The sequence below is a fragment of the Protopterus annectens genome, chromosome 14.part0 (assembly GCF_019279795.1).
Source record: "Protopterus annectens isolate FY-2018-M chromosome 14.part0, PAN1.0, whole genome shotgun sequence".
In the NCBI taxonomy this organism is placed as follows: Eukaryota; Metazoa; Chordata; order Ceratodontiformes; family Protopteridae; genus Protopterus; species Protopterus annectens.
Genome location: NC_056748.1, coordinates 583870937 through 583887936, shown reverse-complemented (window position 1 = coordinate 583887936; position 17000 = coordinate 583870937). Strand labels below are relative to the sequence as shown.

Genomic DNA, 17000 nt, shown 5'->3' with positions numbered 1-17000 from the left:
AGAACAGTCAGAAGAAATAGAATCCTGTTCAGAAGATTCATAATCAATGTCTTGCCTAGGCCTCTTAGAAGTGGGGGTTTGACTACCCCTGATCAGAGTAATTAAATCTTCAGCCATTTTGATCATTTGTTTTTTAGGCATAGGGGCCTGCACATGTGGCCCAGGCATCGGTTTTTTAGACATAGGTTTAGAGACATCTGCAGGTTCCATAAATGAAGCATCTCACGGCATACTGGACTCCGAATGGGTCTCAGTAGAGGCCTGCGAATTCGAAGTAGCGGGTATCAGGGACTGCGAAAGCGCCCCACTGAGTACCAGCGAACTGGTGACTGGCTTAGGAGAAGTGTGGTCAGTTTTGGACCTAGACGGCCTGTCGCTGCCTTTTTCTTGAGTTTTTTTAGGTATTCCGGTAGTCGGATTGCTAACCGACGACATTTCTGGATAATTAAAGCATGAGCCAAAATATTTAGAAACAAAAACATGCCGACTTTTAATAGTGCGTTGATTAAATTCAGAACAAAACCGACAGCAAGGTACGTTGTGGTCAGGGCCTAGGCAAGGAATACAGTACAAATAAAAATCCTTATGAGGTATTCGCTTCCCCACAAGTAATGCCTTTTACTGACATCGGTAAGGAGCAAGAAAAAGTTTCCCCAACGGGGTACTTAGCTTTTTAGTTGAAGACTTCGGTTCTGAAACTCGAAAACGAAAATTTCAGGAGTCGACCGACCGGCACTTACGAACTGCTTCTGCTTTGAGCACCGCATGGCAAGAAAGACTGATGTAATGGCATCGCCTGCATGTTTTATACCCCTGATTACCTGACATCATGGAAGAAGGGATGGCAACCGATGCAGGACCCAAGACTTTGTTAATCAGGCCGAATGAGAACATCTACCGTTCCATCAGTCTGACGAGCCGGATCTGCATGGGCATGGAACGCATTATCATGGAACTTATAAACAAAGACATTGGCAACCTTCAAACACTAGACCCCACCCAGTTTGGGTTTGTGAAGGGCCAGTCTTGTCTCCTGAACCTGACTGACTTCTTTGAGTCAGAAATTCAGAGCTGTGGACGAGGGTAAGGTGGTCCACACAGCCTACCTGGACCTCACCAAGGCCTTCGACTCCATCCCCCACTCTGGAATCATAGATAAACTTACTAAGCTGGGCATAAGTCTTTGTGTCACTTGATGGGTTGCCAACTGGCTTACTGACAGAACCCAGACTGTAAAAGTAGCAGACTCCAAATCCAGCTCCAGACAAGTGGAGTACCTCAGGGTTCAGTCCTGGGACAGCTCTTGTTTGGCATCTACTTCTCTGAAGTACAGGCCAACACTAAGGGACTCTGGCTAACAAAGTTCGCAGATGACTGCAAACTGGAGCCATTATTGAATCCCCAAATGATGTGGATATTCAACAAAAAGGCCTTACAGAAACAGATGTCTGGTGCCAGAGCCATGGGCTCAAGCTTAATGCCAAGAAATGTATAGTGATCCCCTTTGGGAAAAAACATGTAACCATGAATTACCACATAGGTGGCGGTACACTGAACACAAAGTATGATGAGAGACTTAGGGACACAGGTGGACAGTGGTCTCACCTTCGACAACCACATCTCCACAACAGTCAGGAAATCCTTCTATGTGGCACACCTCATCACTAAGTGCTTTTCATCCAGAAAAAAGGAGGTCATTGTCCCACTGTACTCATCCCTCATTAGACCCATTACAGACTACAACTGCCCGTTTGGTATGTACCCCAAAAGACATCTGCAACAGCTGGGAAGGCCGCAGAAATACCTCACTTAAAGAATCACAGGCCTAAAGCAGATGCCCTATGCTAACAGTCTAAAAAAACTCCAGCTATACTCTGTGGCATATCATCTACTCAGAGGCGATCTCTGCTCAATATACAAGGCCATGTCAAACCCTGAGCTGTTGGACATGCTCCACAAAGAAATCCCAATCCCTCAGAGAGACACGCTCCAGGGATCTAAACCTTGTCATCACAATGAACAAAACATGCTGGAGGGATAGGTTCCTGACCCAGAGACTCCCCAGACTCTGGAATAGACTGCCCATACATGTCAAGCAGAGCACCTTCTTGGCCCTCTTCAAAAGGAACCTTGATGATTGGATGGGAGTTAGGAAATTCATCCCAGGATCACGTCAGTCGACCTGCTAGACTGGCATCCAGGGAAGCAAATATTGTGGGAAGAAATATCCAGGGAATTGTTATGGCTAGGCTTGTATAGGCCCTTGAGCCGATAGTCTAGTACCAACCTATGAATACATTAATTCTGATTTTGGCACCAAGGGAGTTGGCAATGTCTGCTATGGTGCAGTAGGAAAGGTTGGCACTAACAGGGAAACTAAAGAAGTCGGTGCAGATGAGACCGGTGCTGATTGTGGTGCTGTAGTAGCCAGTGCCAAGGAGGTTGTCTGTTCTGACAGTCTCAGAACCTTAGCCTTTGGTTCCATAGATGTGGAGGGGATGGAAGGCTTATGTTTTTTAGTCACCGGTGCTGAAGGAGAAGTCGGCACAGAATGACTTTTCTTCATACCAATATGATGATATGACAAGGTGATGAAACAGTCTTGGATAAGGCTTCTTCGAAGGAAGACTTAATTAGCTCTTTCAAAATGAATTTATTTTTATGCTCAACCAAGGCCTAGTTACTGAAGGGCTGGCAGACAGAATATCCTTGATTCAGATGAGCTGGTCCAGACAATATACACATGAAGAGTTTCTATTGGAATTGGGCATCTTCAGCCCACAATCCTTGCGCTGTTAAACCCTGTAGTGCCTTTTAGTTTTTCAGCCATGTCGACAAATGGAAGGATAGGAGTCAACTGGCAGGCACACACATGCACACAAAGGACAGAAGAGAAACTACCAACAATGGTAGATAGAGATACCAAAAGATTAGTAAAGGGAAAGAAATTACCAACTATGTTAAGACAGAGAGCTACTTAATGAGATAGAGAAGGAAAAGCAGGAATGGGTGCTACCAACAATGGTAGAGAGAATACTGTAAGGTTTGGGAAATGAACAGTCACTCAACCAGAAAAAGCAGGTGGAGACAAGTAGAACAGAACTACAAATATAAATGAATAGAAAAGGATGAGATCAACTTTTAATAAATAAAGAAATTTACTTGGCTACGAGAGAAACTGCTGATGAGTCTTGCGACAAGAGCAGCAAACGAGATTTGAGGTAATATGGAGAGGAGTATTGTGGGTAGAGTCTTAGCTCAAGAGTTTTTGGTTGGTGGTTCTGACAACACCACATCATACTTTTCCCTATTTACTTCTACTGTCCACAACTAAAACATTACCTTCCCATTACTTTAACACACTAAGAATCTAGTAACCGTTTCTGAAATCACGGTCTTCCTGATTCCTTCACTCTAACTGCAACCACTATTCATACTTTCACATCACTATTCATATAATTTTATTTTTCAAATATAGCAGCTACTATAGACATTCGTCTAGTCTGTATAAATTATTTACCCATAATCCTTAGTTTTGTTCTACCTTAAAACTGATATCTAACTGTAAATTGAACCTTTTACTTAACAAAATGATACATTTCTTCAGCACGTTTCTGCTTATACTTAAACTTTTTTGCTCCGATACTGTTGTACTTAACACCTTCTACCTGACAAAATATCATGTCTATCTGTATTTTACTTAAACTGAAACTTGTCTTTATAAAAATGTTCCCTTGTAAATTTTGTCTATTTTATATGTGGAGCTTCTTTCCCCGGGCCTCTGCTGAAAATGGGCTCACACCTAGTTGGACTTCACTGGTAAACAAATGTAACAAAATAAAATAAATGAAAAAAAGAAAACAGGGGCACCTGTTTATTTTAGTATCCTTATAAAGCACAAAAATAACTGAAAATATATTACTATGCAACATGCAGTTTATGCCATGCCATGTTTCCTAAAAATGCTGTAAATAACAAAAAGTGTTTCACTTACAGTTATACCTCTTTCCCTTCTCTTCCAAACATTAATAACGAAGTATGGGCAACTATTTTGGAGTCCTCTACAAGCTTTAAAGTCAAAAAGTCCAATATTCCCATTTTTTCTTGTTGAGCCATATTTCACAAATATGAATGAGGCTTTGTAATCTGACAATTATTCATTAATTTCAGAGCTGCTGATTTTCTAACTCCATATCCCAACTCTAGTCTCTGTTTCATTTCCAATACATTTCCTGGTTCTTCTAGTCAACCCCTGTGCTTTTCTCCATCTCTCTCTGGCATTTTCCTTTTGAAAATTTGCAAAGGTTTCACTGGCAAAGTCTCTCTAGGAGATTTATTATCAGGAAAATAAGAAGTTGGATAAGATTTTGTATTTCCTTCTCAGCCTGTTCTGCATCAAAAAATGACTTGATTCTCCAAGAAAAAATATTCTCAAGATAGCTGGATACAACAGCTTGAATCGCACACCTGCCGCTCGACATTCCCGGACTGGAAAAATAAATTTGCTTCTCTTATGCCTGGTGTACAGCAAGTAATCATACTCCAAAAACAATCGCAAGCTTTTAGTACTTTGCCCATCTGCCACAGTTTTGTCAAAATCAACTCTTTCTGCTGAAAGGATTGCATCTTTACTAATACAGGTTTTGGCGGTGTCTTATGGCCAGGTTTGGAACACACACATGATGTGCCCTTTCAGTTAACAACTCCTGCTGTGGATTTTGCTTTCATAAAATTAATATGGTTTGTTCCTTCCAGTTTCTCTGGAACAGCAGAAAATCTCAGCTTTTCCCTACATGCTCTGTTCTCTAATTTTATCGCTTTTTTTAAACATCTCTTCTTGAGAGCAATCTCATACTCAGCCAGCCTTTCTTTCATTTTGATCTCTGACTATTGCACTTTTGTCAGTGCATCTGAATATCTATTTAAAGCTTCTTCCATTTTTTCGAGCTTTTTGTTAATTTGAGTTGATATACACCTTTAGTGTTTCATTTATTTTAATCAGCTCTGAGCACATTTGACTTATTTTGCCTCTAGATTACTGAAAGTAATGTGCTACACTAAAGCTGGAGTATGAGCTACTTTCTGCTGAACAGCTGCAGGATTCTTGCCAGCCAGTGTTTTCTCCTCACCTTTTGTAGCTTATTTTCTTTCAGGTTCTCTAAATTTCCTCTTTTCTGGTATCCAGGCAGTGCACTCACTAGCCAGTAAAGTACACCTGTGTACACTTACCATAAATGTAGATGTTAGAGTGTATTCACTGTTGCAGTCATCACATCTGGGTTACCTGCTTGCAGTAGCCCTCAGTCGGCCTGGTTATCAAAGTCTTGGGTCATGCATCAGTTGCTGTCTCATCTTCCATGACGTCAGGTAGTCAGGGGGTAAAAAGCATGCAGCTGACGCCATTATACCAGTTTTTCTTACCCCACATGTCAGGTGCCCCCCTAATGGGAAGCAATTAAATATATATACAAGGTTACATCTCCAACAAAAAAGCAAATACACCAAAAAGCTTTAAGCATAGTAAAAAGGAAAAGAGGTATAGCCAAAAGAAATCAGGGGGCTGGAGGGAGGGTAACCAGGACTGCAATAGTGAATACACTTGAACATCTACATTTATGTTAAGTGTACACAACTGTACTATGTTCTTCGTGTTTCACTGTTGCAGTCATCACATTTGGGTAGATTCCCAAAGCTAAGGATGGGAGGAGGAAATTAAATAGCATTAGGACCAGCTAGAAGGCCCTGCAAGACTGCAGTGGCAAAGCCAGCTCTGGATTTAGAGAAAATTGGCAAATGGTAATGCTTGGTGAAAGTATGTACAGAACTCCAGGTAGCAGCTTCTAGGATGTCCCTGGTAGGGACACCTCTGAGAAAGGCTGTAGAGGTAGATGCAGCCCAGGTTGAATGTAGTCTTATCCCCTGTGGGATAGATTTTCCATGGTGCTTATAGCAGAAATGAATGCAATGGCCTATCCATTTAGAAATGGTTTGCTTTGAAATGGCCTTCCCCTCTGCCCCTGCAGCAAATGCCACCAGCAGCTGTTCAGATTTCCTGAGAGGTTTAGTCCTGTCCAAGTAAAATCTAAGTTGTCTGTGCACATCTAAGGAGTGCATTTTACGTTCCCCTTTGTTCTGTGGATTAGAAAAGAAGGTTGGCAAATGAATGGACTGATTAAGACCCACACTGGATACTACCTTGGGCATTAAGGAGGGACTGGTCTTGAGGGACACCCTGTCCGCATGAAAGATGATTAAAGGCTCCACTGCCATAAGGGCCTGTAATTCAGACACCCTTCTTGCTGAAGTGATGGCTAAAAGGAAGGCTGTTTTTCAAGAAAGAAATTTCAACTTTGCACTTGCAGCTGGCTCAAAAGAAGGTAGAGTGAGTTTTTCCAATACAAAGTTAAGGTCCCAGGCTGGAGTTGGGGCTCTTCTGTGTGGTCTTACGTTTTTGGCTCCTCTGAGGAACTGCTTGAGCAGTGGATGAGAGAAGAGGGGTGGTTCGGTGTTGTAATGAGCTGAAATGGCTGAGGCATGAATTTTGATGGAGGAAATGGAAAGGCCCTTGTGAAGCATCTCAGTTAAGTATCGAAGAATCTGAGGTAAATTGGGTGCTGCTGTGCCCATCCCCTGAATTTGGTTCCAGGAACACAATCTTTTCCATTTTTCAGCATAAGATTTTCTAGTACTAGGCCTTCTTGCCTCCAGAATGACATCTAACACTTGTTTACTGAGGGATGGTAATGGAGAGATCAGGTAATTAGCCAGGCTGCCAGGTTCAGGGTTTGAAGCTGAGGGTGTAGAATCTGTCCCTCCTGCTGGGACAGCAGGGTAGGGGTCCGAGGCAGGTGCCATGGTGCCAGCAGTGACACACTGCGCAAGAGGGGGTACCAGTGTTGGCGAGGCCAGTATGGTGCAATCAGTATCATCCTTGGTTTGTCCTGTTTGATCTTTAATAGTACCTTGGAGAGGAGAGGCAGAGGAGGAAAGGCATAAACAGATAGATTTTTCCAGGTGAGGGACAGGGCATCCACTTTCCAAGCTTGTGTGTGGGGAGTTCTTGTGCAGAATTTGCCCAATTGGTAGTTCTGGGGGGGAGGCAAACAGGTCTAGCTCTGGATTCCCCCATCTGTTTATCAACATGTTGAATGTCTTTGGTTCCAGTTTCCACTCGTGTGGGTCCATGAGATTTCTGCTTAGTTTATCTGCCAGTGTATTTAGCCTTCCTGGCAGGAATTGAGCCTGTAGGTGCACTTGGTAGCTCAAGACTGTGTTCCACAGATCCATGGCTAGTCTGCAGAGAGGGTATGAATGGGTTCCCCCCTGCTTGTTTATGTACCACATAACAGTGGCGTTGTCTGTCTTTACCATTAATTGTCCTGGAAGAATGTGGTCCTTGAAGGCTGTCGGAGCATTCTGTACAGCGAACATTTCTTTTTTTGATTAATATGCAGGTGCATTTCACTTGAGTTCCATTTGCCCTGAATGCACTTCCCTGCCAAGTGAGCCCCCCATGCATAGTCTGATGAGTCTGTTGTCAGGGTTTGGGTAGCAGGGGGTAGAGTGAATGGCAGTCCCTTGTTTTGGTGGCAGACCTCTGCCCACCAAAGGATTTCTAACTGTAGGCAAGGTAAGATAGGAATCATTGCTTCTAGATCATGAGAATGTTAACACCATAGGCTTTTTAGATACCATTGTAGTTTCCTCATATGCAGTCTTGTATAAGGAATTAGGAGAATGCAGGAGGCCATGAACCCCAAGGCTTGCAGTATTTGTCTTGCAGATAGCAGGGTCTTTGTGGCCATTAGTTTGAAGTAAGCTGTCAATTGAACTTGTTTCTCTCGTGTTGTGTAAAAGCTTGCTCCCAGGAATATAATTTGTTGGCAGGGTACAAGATGTGATTTCTTTTTGTTTATGGTGTACCCCAGAGAAGTTAGCACTTTTTGTACAAATGCCAGATGATTCAAAAGTATGTCCTGGCTTTCTGCCTGAATTAGACTATTGTCCAGGTATGGGTATATATGAATATTTCTTTGCCTGCAAAATGCAATGACTGGAGCTAAGCACTTTACGAATACCCTGGGCGCAGTAGATAAGTCAAAGGGCAGTGCAGAGAACAGATAGTGCATGAAGCCTGCTTTGAAGCATAGGTATCTTCTGCAAGATTCCCTAATTCGGATGTGCAGGTAGGCTTCCTTTAAATCCAGTGTTGCCAGCCAGGCATCCTTGCCTAGAATAGGAAACAACTGGTGAAGAGTTAGCATCCTGAATTTTGGGATCACCAAAAAAGTGTTTAGGATAGAGAGATACAGGATAGGACGCCAGGAGTTGTCTTTTCTGGGCACCAGGAAAAGTCTTGAGTAGAAAACGTGTCCCCTTTCCTCTTCTGGGACAGTATGAATAGCCCTTATACTAGAGAGAGAAAACTTGCTTTTGACCCTCTGCCCACAGATTTGGGGGTAGATCTGGCCAACCGTTTGGGGTTGGTAAAGTGTGGAAGTGGAATCTGTATCCTTGTGAAACTATGTTTAAAACCCATTTGTCCTGGGTAATGAGTTCCCAGGTTTTTGCCTGCAGAACAATCTTTCCCCCTAAAGGAGCAGTCAGTTGAAAAGGGCTTGGAGGTTTTAAAGTTAAGTCATTGAGACAGTTTACCATATGGGGGAGTCTTACTACACCTGCTTTGGAAGTGGGAGCCCCCCACTGCTTAGTCCTGTGCGCACCTTGGGACTGAAGCCTGGGTGTTCTGCTGGTTCCGGGTTTGGACTGAGAAAGCCTGGAAGAGGCAGGGAAGGACCAATTCTTAGAGGGCCAATGCCTACTAAATTATGGAGGTGTACTTGCAGGAAATCTTATACAGTTTGCATAGATTTAGCTTTTTCCTCCATCGTTTTAAAGTACTACTACTGCTTTGTTGCCAAACAGGCGGTCCTGGTTTAAGGGAGCATCCAGCAATTTAGCTTTAACATGATCTGGCAAAGATTGCTCCTTAAGCCAAGCGTGCCTTCTAAGTACAGACCCAGTGACAACAGCCCTGCAAGATGCCTCTAGTGAATCAAAACTACATTGCAAAGTACGTTTTCCAACTTGTTTAGCAGAATACATTAAATCCTGTAAATCCTTATTTTCAGCACAGTCAGGAATCAACATAATTTTCTGTTTAAGCAATCCAATAATATGGTGCTGATACTTTAACATATGAAACTGGCAGTTTAAGGCCCTAATGGCCAAGGTTGCAGAAGTGTAAACCTTCTTCAACCCATCTATCCAGCGCCCTGGAATCTCTATCAGAGGGGGTAGGATTTTTGGCAGTAGTAGCCTTAATGCCCTTGGGTCCCTGTGAAATGGTTTCAGGATCCGCAGTAGTACTTTTAAAGAACTTGTGAGAGTCAGGAACCCTGTAATATCTATCTGGTTTTCTGGGAGCAGGAGGTAAGGAGTCAGGGGCCAAGCTAGATTCCGAAAAGGCATCATCAACAATGTCCAGTACAGGGGGGATAGCTAAAGGCCTATGTTGGGGCAGGAGTAAGAAATCCCTAAGCCTCTTTTTAGAGTCAGAGTAATCCTGGCTTTCCCAGCAAAAATGCTCCCTAAGAGTATGCAAGGTTTCACCAAAAGAGAAATCTTCTGGAGGGGAAGCAGAGGAAATAGAGTCCTCTGCATCAGAATCCTCATAGGTAGATATGGGTAAATCATGGTCATCAGAGGAAAAGTACAGTTTTGTACCTACCATAAATGTAGATGTTCGAAGATCCACATTGCTGCAGTCCTTACACTTGGGTAGTCCGCTGTCCTCGGTCGGCCCGAATATCAAAGTATAAGGCTGACGTCGGTCAAGGCGCATTAGACTGACATCAGGACGTCAGGGTACAAATGCGCATGACCGACGTCATATCCTCAGTCTTTTCTTGCCCCAGATGTCAGAAGACCCTAAAAGAAAGGTCAAAACCAAAAGACAGCAAACAACCAACCAACCACCCTTGCACTAATAATATGTACAATATATACAATATACACAATATTTACAACCCAACCCACACAACCGCCTCTAACTACAGAGGGAAGGAGGAGGGTAATTGGACTGCAGCAATGTGGATCTTCGAACATCTACATTTATGGTAGGTACAAAACTGTACTATGTTCTTCATCTCACATTGCTGCAGTCCTTACACTTGGATAGAATCCCAAAGCAGAGGTAAGGGAGGATGGCAAAACTATAAAGAAGCAGGAGCTGCCAAAATGCCCTGTAAAATAGCAGTGGCAAAACCAGCCCTAGATTTAGAGTAAAGTGGAAGGTGATAATGCTTAGAGAAAGTATGCACTGAACTCCAAGTAGCTGCCTCCAAAATATCTTTAGTTGCCACCCCTTAAAAAGCTGTCAAGTGGCAGTAGCCCTAGTGGAATGAGGCCTAATCCCAGCTGGAATCTCCTTGCCATGATGGGAATAACAGAAAGCAATGCAAAACCCAATCCACTTAGAAATAGTTTGTTTTGACACAGGCTTGCCCTGAGAACTCAAAGCAAAAGAAACAAATAACTGCTGAGACTGCCTGAACCCTTTAGTTCTGCTCAAATAATATCGCAACTGCCTGTGTACATCTAAAGTGTGCAAAATCTTTTCCCCTTTATTTTGGGGATTTGCATAAAAGTAGGCAAATGAATAGTCTGGTTTAAAGCCACACTAGAAACCACTTTAGGCATAAAGGAAGGATTAGTACAAAGATACCCTATCCTTATGGAAAATTAAGAAAGGCTCAACCGCCATAAGGGCCTGCAATTCAGAAACCCTTCTTGCAGAGGTAATGGCCAACAAATAAGCAGTCTTCCATGATAAATATTTCAACTCGGTAGTAGCTGCAGGCTCAAAAGGTTGTAGAGTGAGTTTCTCCAACACAAAATTGAGATCCCAAGCAGGAGTAGGAGCTCTACGTGGGGGTCTTGTATTCTTTGCCCCTCTAAGAAATTGCTTGAACAAAGGATGAGAAAACAATGGTGGGTCACAGTCATAGTGAGCCGAAATTGCTGCAGCATGAACCTTAATAGAAGAGAAGGACAAACCTTTGTCCAGTAACTCAGTAAGATATTGAAGAGCCACACTTAAATTAGGCTCAGAAACATCAAAATCCTTTGCTGCACTCCAAAATAAAAATCTCTTCCATTTATCTGCGTACACTTTCCTTGTACTAGGCCTTCTAGCTTCCAAAATAACATTCAAAACTTGCTGTGGAAGTTGAGACCCTCTATGGTTCAAAACAGAATATGCCAGGCTGTTAGGTGAAGAGAGTGAAGCTTGACATTGAGTAAATGACTGTTCTCCTGAGACAACAGGTGTGGAATCAAGGCAAAGGCCATGGAGGCTCCGTACCAGACTTCTCAGTAATGGGTACCAGTGCTGTCGAGGCCAATCTGGAGCTATTAAAATCATCTTTGGCTTGTCCTGTCTGACCTTTAGAAGTACCTTTGGGAGGAGAGGCAGAGGTGGAAAGGCATACACATGAAGATTGCTCCAATTGAAAGAAAGAGCATCCACTTTCCAAGCTGTGGGATGAAACCTCTTTGTGCAAAACTTTGGCAGCTGGTGGTTTAGTGGAGAAGCGAACAGATCTATGTCTGGAGTTCCCCATGACACTGTCAATTTCTGAAATACATGAGGATCCAATTTCCACTCGTGGGGATCCATAATTGCCTGCTCAACACATCTGCTAAGGAGTTCTGTGCTCGGCAGAAACCTTGCCTGAAGATTTAGCTGTAAACTGAGAGCAGTCTCCCACAAAATCATTGCTTGCCTGCATAGAGGATAAGAATGTGTTCCCCTTGCTTGTTGATGTACCACATGACAGTTGTGTTGTCTGTTAGAATCAACACCTGCCCTGGAAGAAGTAAATCCTTGAAAGCTATTAATGCAAACTGGACTGCTAACATCTCCTTCAAGTTGATATGTAGATGTTGTAGTCTGGCAGGCCACTTGTCTTGTATCCACTTTCCATTTAGATGAGCTCCCCAAGCTTTGTCTGAGGCATCTGTCGTTAGAATCTGACTCGCCTCTGGCGGGTCACAGAGAGTCCCTTGTTTAGGTGACATTCCTGAGCCCACCACAAAAATTCCTTTTGAATGCAAGGTATTATCTGAATGACAGTGTCCAGATCCTGGCAGTGCTGTGTCCATACATTTTTGAGATACCATTGTAGCTTCCTCATATGCAGTTTGGCATTGGGAAGCACCAGAATACAAGATGCCATGAACCCCAAGGCTTGAAGGACTGTCCTTGCAGTCAGCCTGGACTGATGAGACAATTGATGAAAGTAAAGGGAAAGATTCTTTTGTTTGTCCGGGGTCAAAAGGCCATCTGGGATGCTGTATTCAGTCTTACACCCAGAAAGCACATGTCCTGAGAGGGTACTAGACTGGACTTTATTTCGTTCACAGAATACCCCAGGCATCTTAGCACTGCTATCACATATTCCAAATGATGAAGAAGCTCGTCCCTTCCTTGAGCTAGAATCAGGCAATCGTCCAAATAAGGATAGATCTGTATTCCTTTTAGCCTGAAGAAAGCTATCACTGGAGCCAGAACTTTGGTGAACACTCTGGGCGCAGTAGATAAGCCAAAGGGAAATGCAGAGAACTGATAATGAGAAGTCCCAGCCCGAAACGCAGATACTTCCTGCAACTCAGTCTGATAGGAACATGAAGGTAAGCCTCCTTGAGATCCAAAGTTACCATCCAATGATCTTTGCCCAGCAGAGGTAAAAGCTGTTGTAACGTCAACATTTTGAACTTGGGAATGTCCAGATAAGTGTTGAGGATAGATAAATCCAAAATTGGTCTCCACGTGTTCCCCTTCTTTGGTACTAGGAACAGGCGAGAATAAAATCCTAGGCCCACTTCTGGCATAGGGACCGGCTGTATGGCCCCTATTTGAAGTAGCAGAGAAATTTGTTTGTGAGCCTCTATTCTTTGCTGAGGAGGAACGTCTGGCATGCCTTTGAAAGGAGGCAAGGTATGGAAATAAAACCTGTAACCTTGGTGAATGATATCCAATACCCATCTGTCTTGGGTAATTAAACTCCAATTTTCCTTGAAAAGTGCCAACCTTCCTCCCAAAGGTGCTGCCAGACGAGAAGGCTCTGGCAGCTGAAAAGGTAGGTCATTGGGTCTGTTTACGAAAGGACTGACCCCTGCCCTCACCCGAAGACTGTGCAGGTGAACTCCCTGTTCTAGGCCTGAAAGAGCCCTGAGCTCTGCCCCTACCACGTCTAGATCTACCCCTAGACTGGGAATCATAAGAAGGATACGTCCACCCCTTGGTAGGCCAATTTCTACTAAACTTGAGGCTGAACCTGCAAAAAATCTTTAACAGTCTGCATAGACTTAGCCTTGTCTTCCATTTTCTTTAAGACTGCCTCAACAGGTGAACCAAACAACACATCAGATTGTAAAGGAGCATCTAAAATCCTTGTCTTAACATGGTCAGATAAATTCTGATCCCTCAGCCAGGCGTGCCTGCGAAGAACTGACCCAGTGGCAGCCACCCTAGACGAGGCCTGTACAGCATCAAAACCACATTGCAAAGAATGCTTACCCACCTGTTCAGAAACATGTACTAAATCTTGTAACTCTTTACACTCAATACCTTCCGCCAGAGCATCTACCTTAGACTTCAATTGAGAAAGTAGATAGTTTTGGTATTTCAACATGTGAAACTGGCAATTCAAAGCCCTCATAGCTAGGGTGGAAGAAGTATAGACTTTCTTCTCCCATCTATCCAAAGCCCTGGCCTCTTTATCTGGAGGAACCGGATTTTTAACAACAGAAGCCTTAACACCCTTAGGCCCCTGACTAACAGTTTCTGGGTCCGCCCTAGGACTCTTAAAAAGATACTTATGAGCTTCAGGCACCCTGTAATACCTATCCGGTTTAACAGGAGCAGGAGGCAAAGAATCAGGATTAAGAGAAGCCTCTGCAAACACATCTTCCACAACATCCAGAACAGGAGGTATAGCCAAAGGCCTATGCTGGGGTAAAACAAAAATTCCCTAAGCCTTTTCCTGGAATCAGAGAAGTCCTGACCTTCCCACTTAAAATGCTCCCTCATGGAATGAAGAGTCTCTGAAAAGAAAAATCCTCAGGAGGAGAAGCAGAAGGAGTAGAATCATCCACATCAGAATCAGAATAAGGAGAATACTCCTGCAAGTCTTCAGCCGAAGACTCTGAAACATCCGAAGCCTGCTCAAAACTCCCCAACTCAGGTTCCACCCTAGATCTCTTATCAGGAGGGGCAAAGAACCTCTAATCAAAGTAATCAAATCTTCTGCCATTTTAAGCATATGCTTCTTGGGCACAGATCCTGAAGAACTAGGAGTGACACCAACTGAAGCTAAACCTGGCCTGCCCCTGGGAGAAGCCTTGGAAACAGAAGGAGAGGGCCTAAACCACCCTAGGAAGGGAGGGGAGTACAGTAACCTGAGAAGCCCCTTCAGCCTGACCTGCCTCCTGAGAGGCCACATCCTGCAATAACAAAGTCTCCCCCTGGGACTCCAGAGAAACCTCCGGCGGAACCCCCGGCTCCACCGACACCTCTAAAGAACCGGCGTCCGGTACGGACGGCTCTTCTTGCCTGGACTTAGCTGCTTTGTCCTTGCGCTTCTTCGAAGAAGCGGACGTCGGAGTATCCGACGGCATATTATAATTGCACCGCTTCCCGAAGACTAACCAGGCACAATCTAACCTTCTCTTAATAGTGCGCTTATTGAATCTAGCACAAAAGCGACACCCAACAACGTCGTGCTCAGGCCCTAAACAAGGAATACACAAAGTATGATAATCTCTATGCGGTATCTGTTTCCCACAAGAAATACAGTTATTCACTTTTTCTGACATCCGGTAAACCACTGAGGCAAGAAAAACTAAAATATTCCCAACGGGTACTTAGCCAACTTTGACTCTGTCTGAAACTCGGAATTCGAAAAATTTCAGAACGCCGAACGGCACTTGCAACGCTGCTTCTGCATCGGACCATGCGGCAAAAAAGACTGAGGATATGACGTCGGTCATGCGCATTTGTACCCTGACGTCCTGATGTCAGTCTAATGCGCCTTGACCGACGTCAGCCTTATACTTTGATATTCGGGCCGACCGAGGACAGCGGACTACCCAAGTGTAAGGACTGCAGCAATGTGAGATGAAGAACATCAGAAATTTCAGAATCCTGATCAGAAAAATCATAAGCAAATTCTGTCCTAGGTATCTTAGAGGGGGAAGGCTGGCTTCCCCTGATTAAAGTAATAAGGTCTTCAGCCATTCTTATCGTAGGTTTTTTAGGGATAGAGGCCTGACCACGAGTTTTTGGTGTCGGTTTTCTAGGCATGGGTTGAGATTTAGGCCTTGAAGAAGAAGATGGCGTCGGTTTAATATGCAAGTCAGTAGGCCTGAATACACCCTCAGTAGCCGGTACCTGCACAGTGGCTCCAGACCCATTCAAGGCAGAGACATCCGCAAGTTCCACAGTTGAAGCATCTCGTGGCATACCGGACTCTGAATGGGTCTCAGTAGAAGCCTGCGAATCTGAAGTAGTGGGTATCAGGGGCTGAGAAATCGCCTCACTGAGTACCGGCTAACTGGCGACTAGCTTAGGAGAAGCGTCATTGGCAGCTTTGGACCTAGGTGGCCTGTCTCTGTCTTTACCATTGCATTTTTTCAGAATGTCGGCAGTCGGGTGAATTACCGAAGTCATATCTGGGTAATTGAACCCAGTACCAAAATATTTAGAAGCGTAAATATACCGACGACGAATAGTTCATTGTTTAAATAAGGCACAAAACCGACAGCAAGGTACGTTGTGGTCAAGGCCTAGGCAAGGAATACAGTACGAATGAAAATCTTTATGAGGTATTTGCTTTCCTCAAGAAATACAACTATTGACTTTTACTGACATCGGTTTAGAGCAAGAAAGTTTCCCCAACGGGTTACTTCGCTTTAGATGAAGACTTCGGTTCTGAAACTTGAAAACGAAAATTTCAGGAGTCGGCCGACCGGCACTTGCGAACTGCTTCTGCTTCGGGCACCGCACGGCAAAATAGACTGATGTAATGGCATCGGCTGCATGCTTTATAACCCTGACTACCTGACGTCATGGAAGATGAAACAGCAACCAACGCAGGACCCAAGACTTTGATAATCAGGCCGACGGAGGGCTACTGCAAGCAGATAACCCAAATGTGATGACTGCAACAGTGAAACAAGAACATCTGAAATTTACCCCAAAAGACAAATTCTCTCTCTCTTTTCAAAGCATGGAAGAATTGAAGGAAATGTGACAACATAACCTTTTCATTTCATATGTGCTTTACTATCAGTAATGGTACAAAATACTACCACATAGCAGAACTTTCCAAATCCTGTCAACCTCCTCAGACTAAAACTAGTGTTTTGCAATTAAGTACATTTAAATATCTAAAATGGCTTTAAACTTTTACTCCTTATGACTGTATCCAGTTGAGGTGCTGTACATTTGACGTATGTTATGTACCACCACCTTCACCTGCATACATACCTAAAATGTATGTCGATAATTTGTTACAGATATTGCTGTTACATGTTTTGCTTTTGGTACGTTCAGCTTGTTGAAGTTTGATCTTGCAATAAAAAATATATTATTACCACACAACACATAATCTGCTTTGGGGGTAAAAAAAATTCTAAGAAACCTACAAAAAAAATTCTAAGAAACCTACAAAAAAAATCAGCAATGTACATAATGCAATAATTGATGCCACAGCTACCACTTAAAAACAGGCCATACAGACAAGATTATAAAACTGTTAATTTGGAATTACACACTTTCTTTAGAAAATCAAAGTGCTTAATATACATACCCACACTCATTCATGATTGCTAGTATCTGTCTGCTGAATCCACATTTTGCCATCTGGTGAAACAGAGAAATGTATTAGAACTGTAGCAACTAGGCTTAGTTTCAATGAATGTACATGTCAGGATCA

General features: G+C 43.5%; 1 protein-coding gene across 2 annotated transcripts in view; it reads right to left on the bottom strand.

Moving 5' to 3' along the window:
- GLRX3 (glutaredoxin 3) overlaps positions 1 to 17000 on the bottom strand; it is a 669028-nt gene that overhangs the window by 95324 nt on the left and 556704 nt on the right. For both annotated transcript variants that reach the window (XM_044056332.1, XM_044056331.1), the window contains one exon: positions 16875 to 16927. In XM_044056332.1, coding sequence (XP_043912267.1) covers positions 16875 to 16927 — 53 coding nt within the window. The remainder of the gene's footprint in view (positions 1 to 16874; positions 16928 to 17000) is intronic.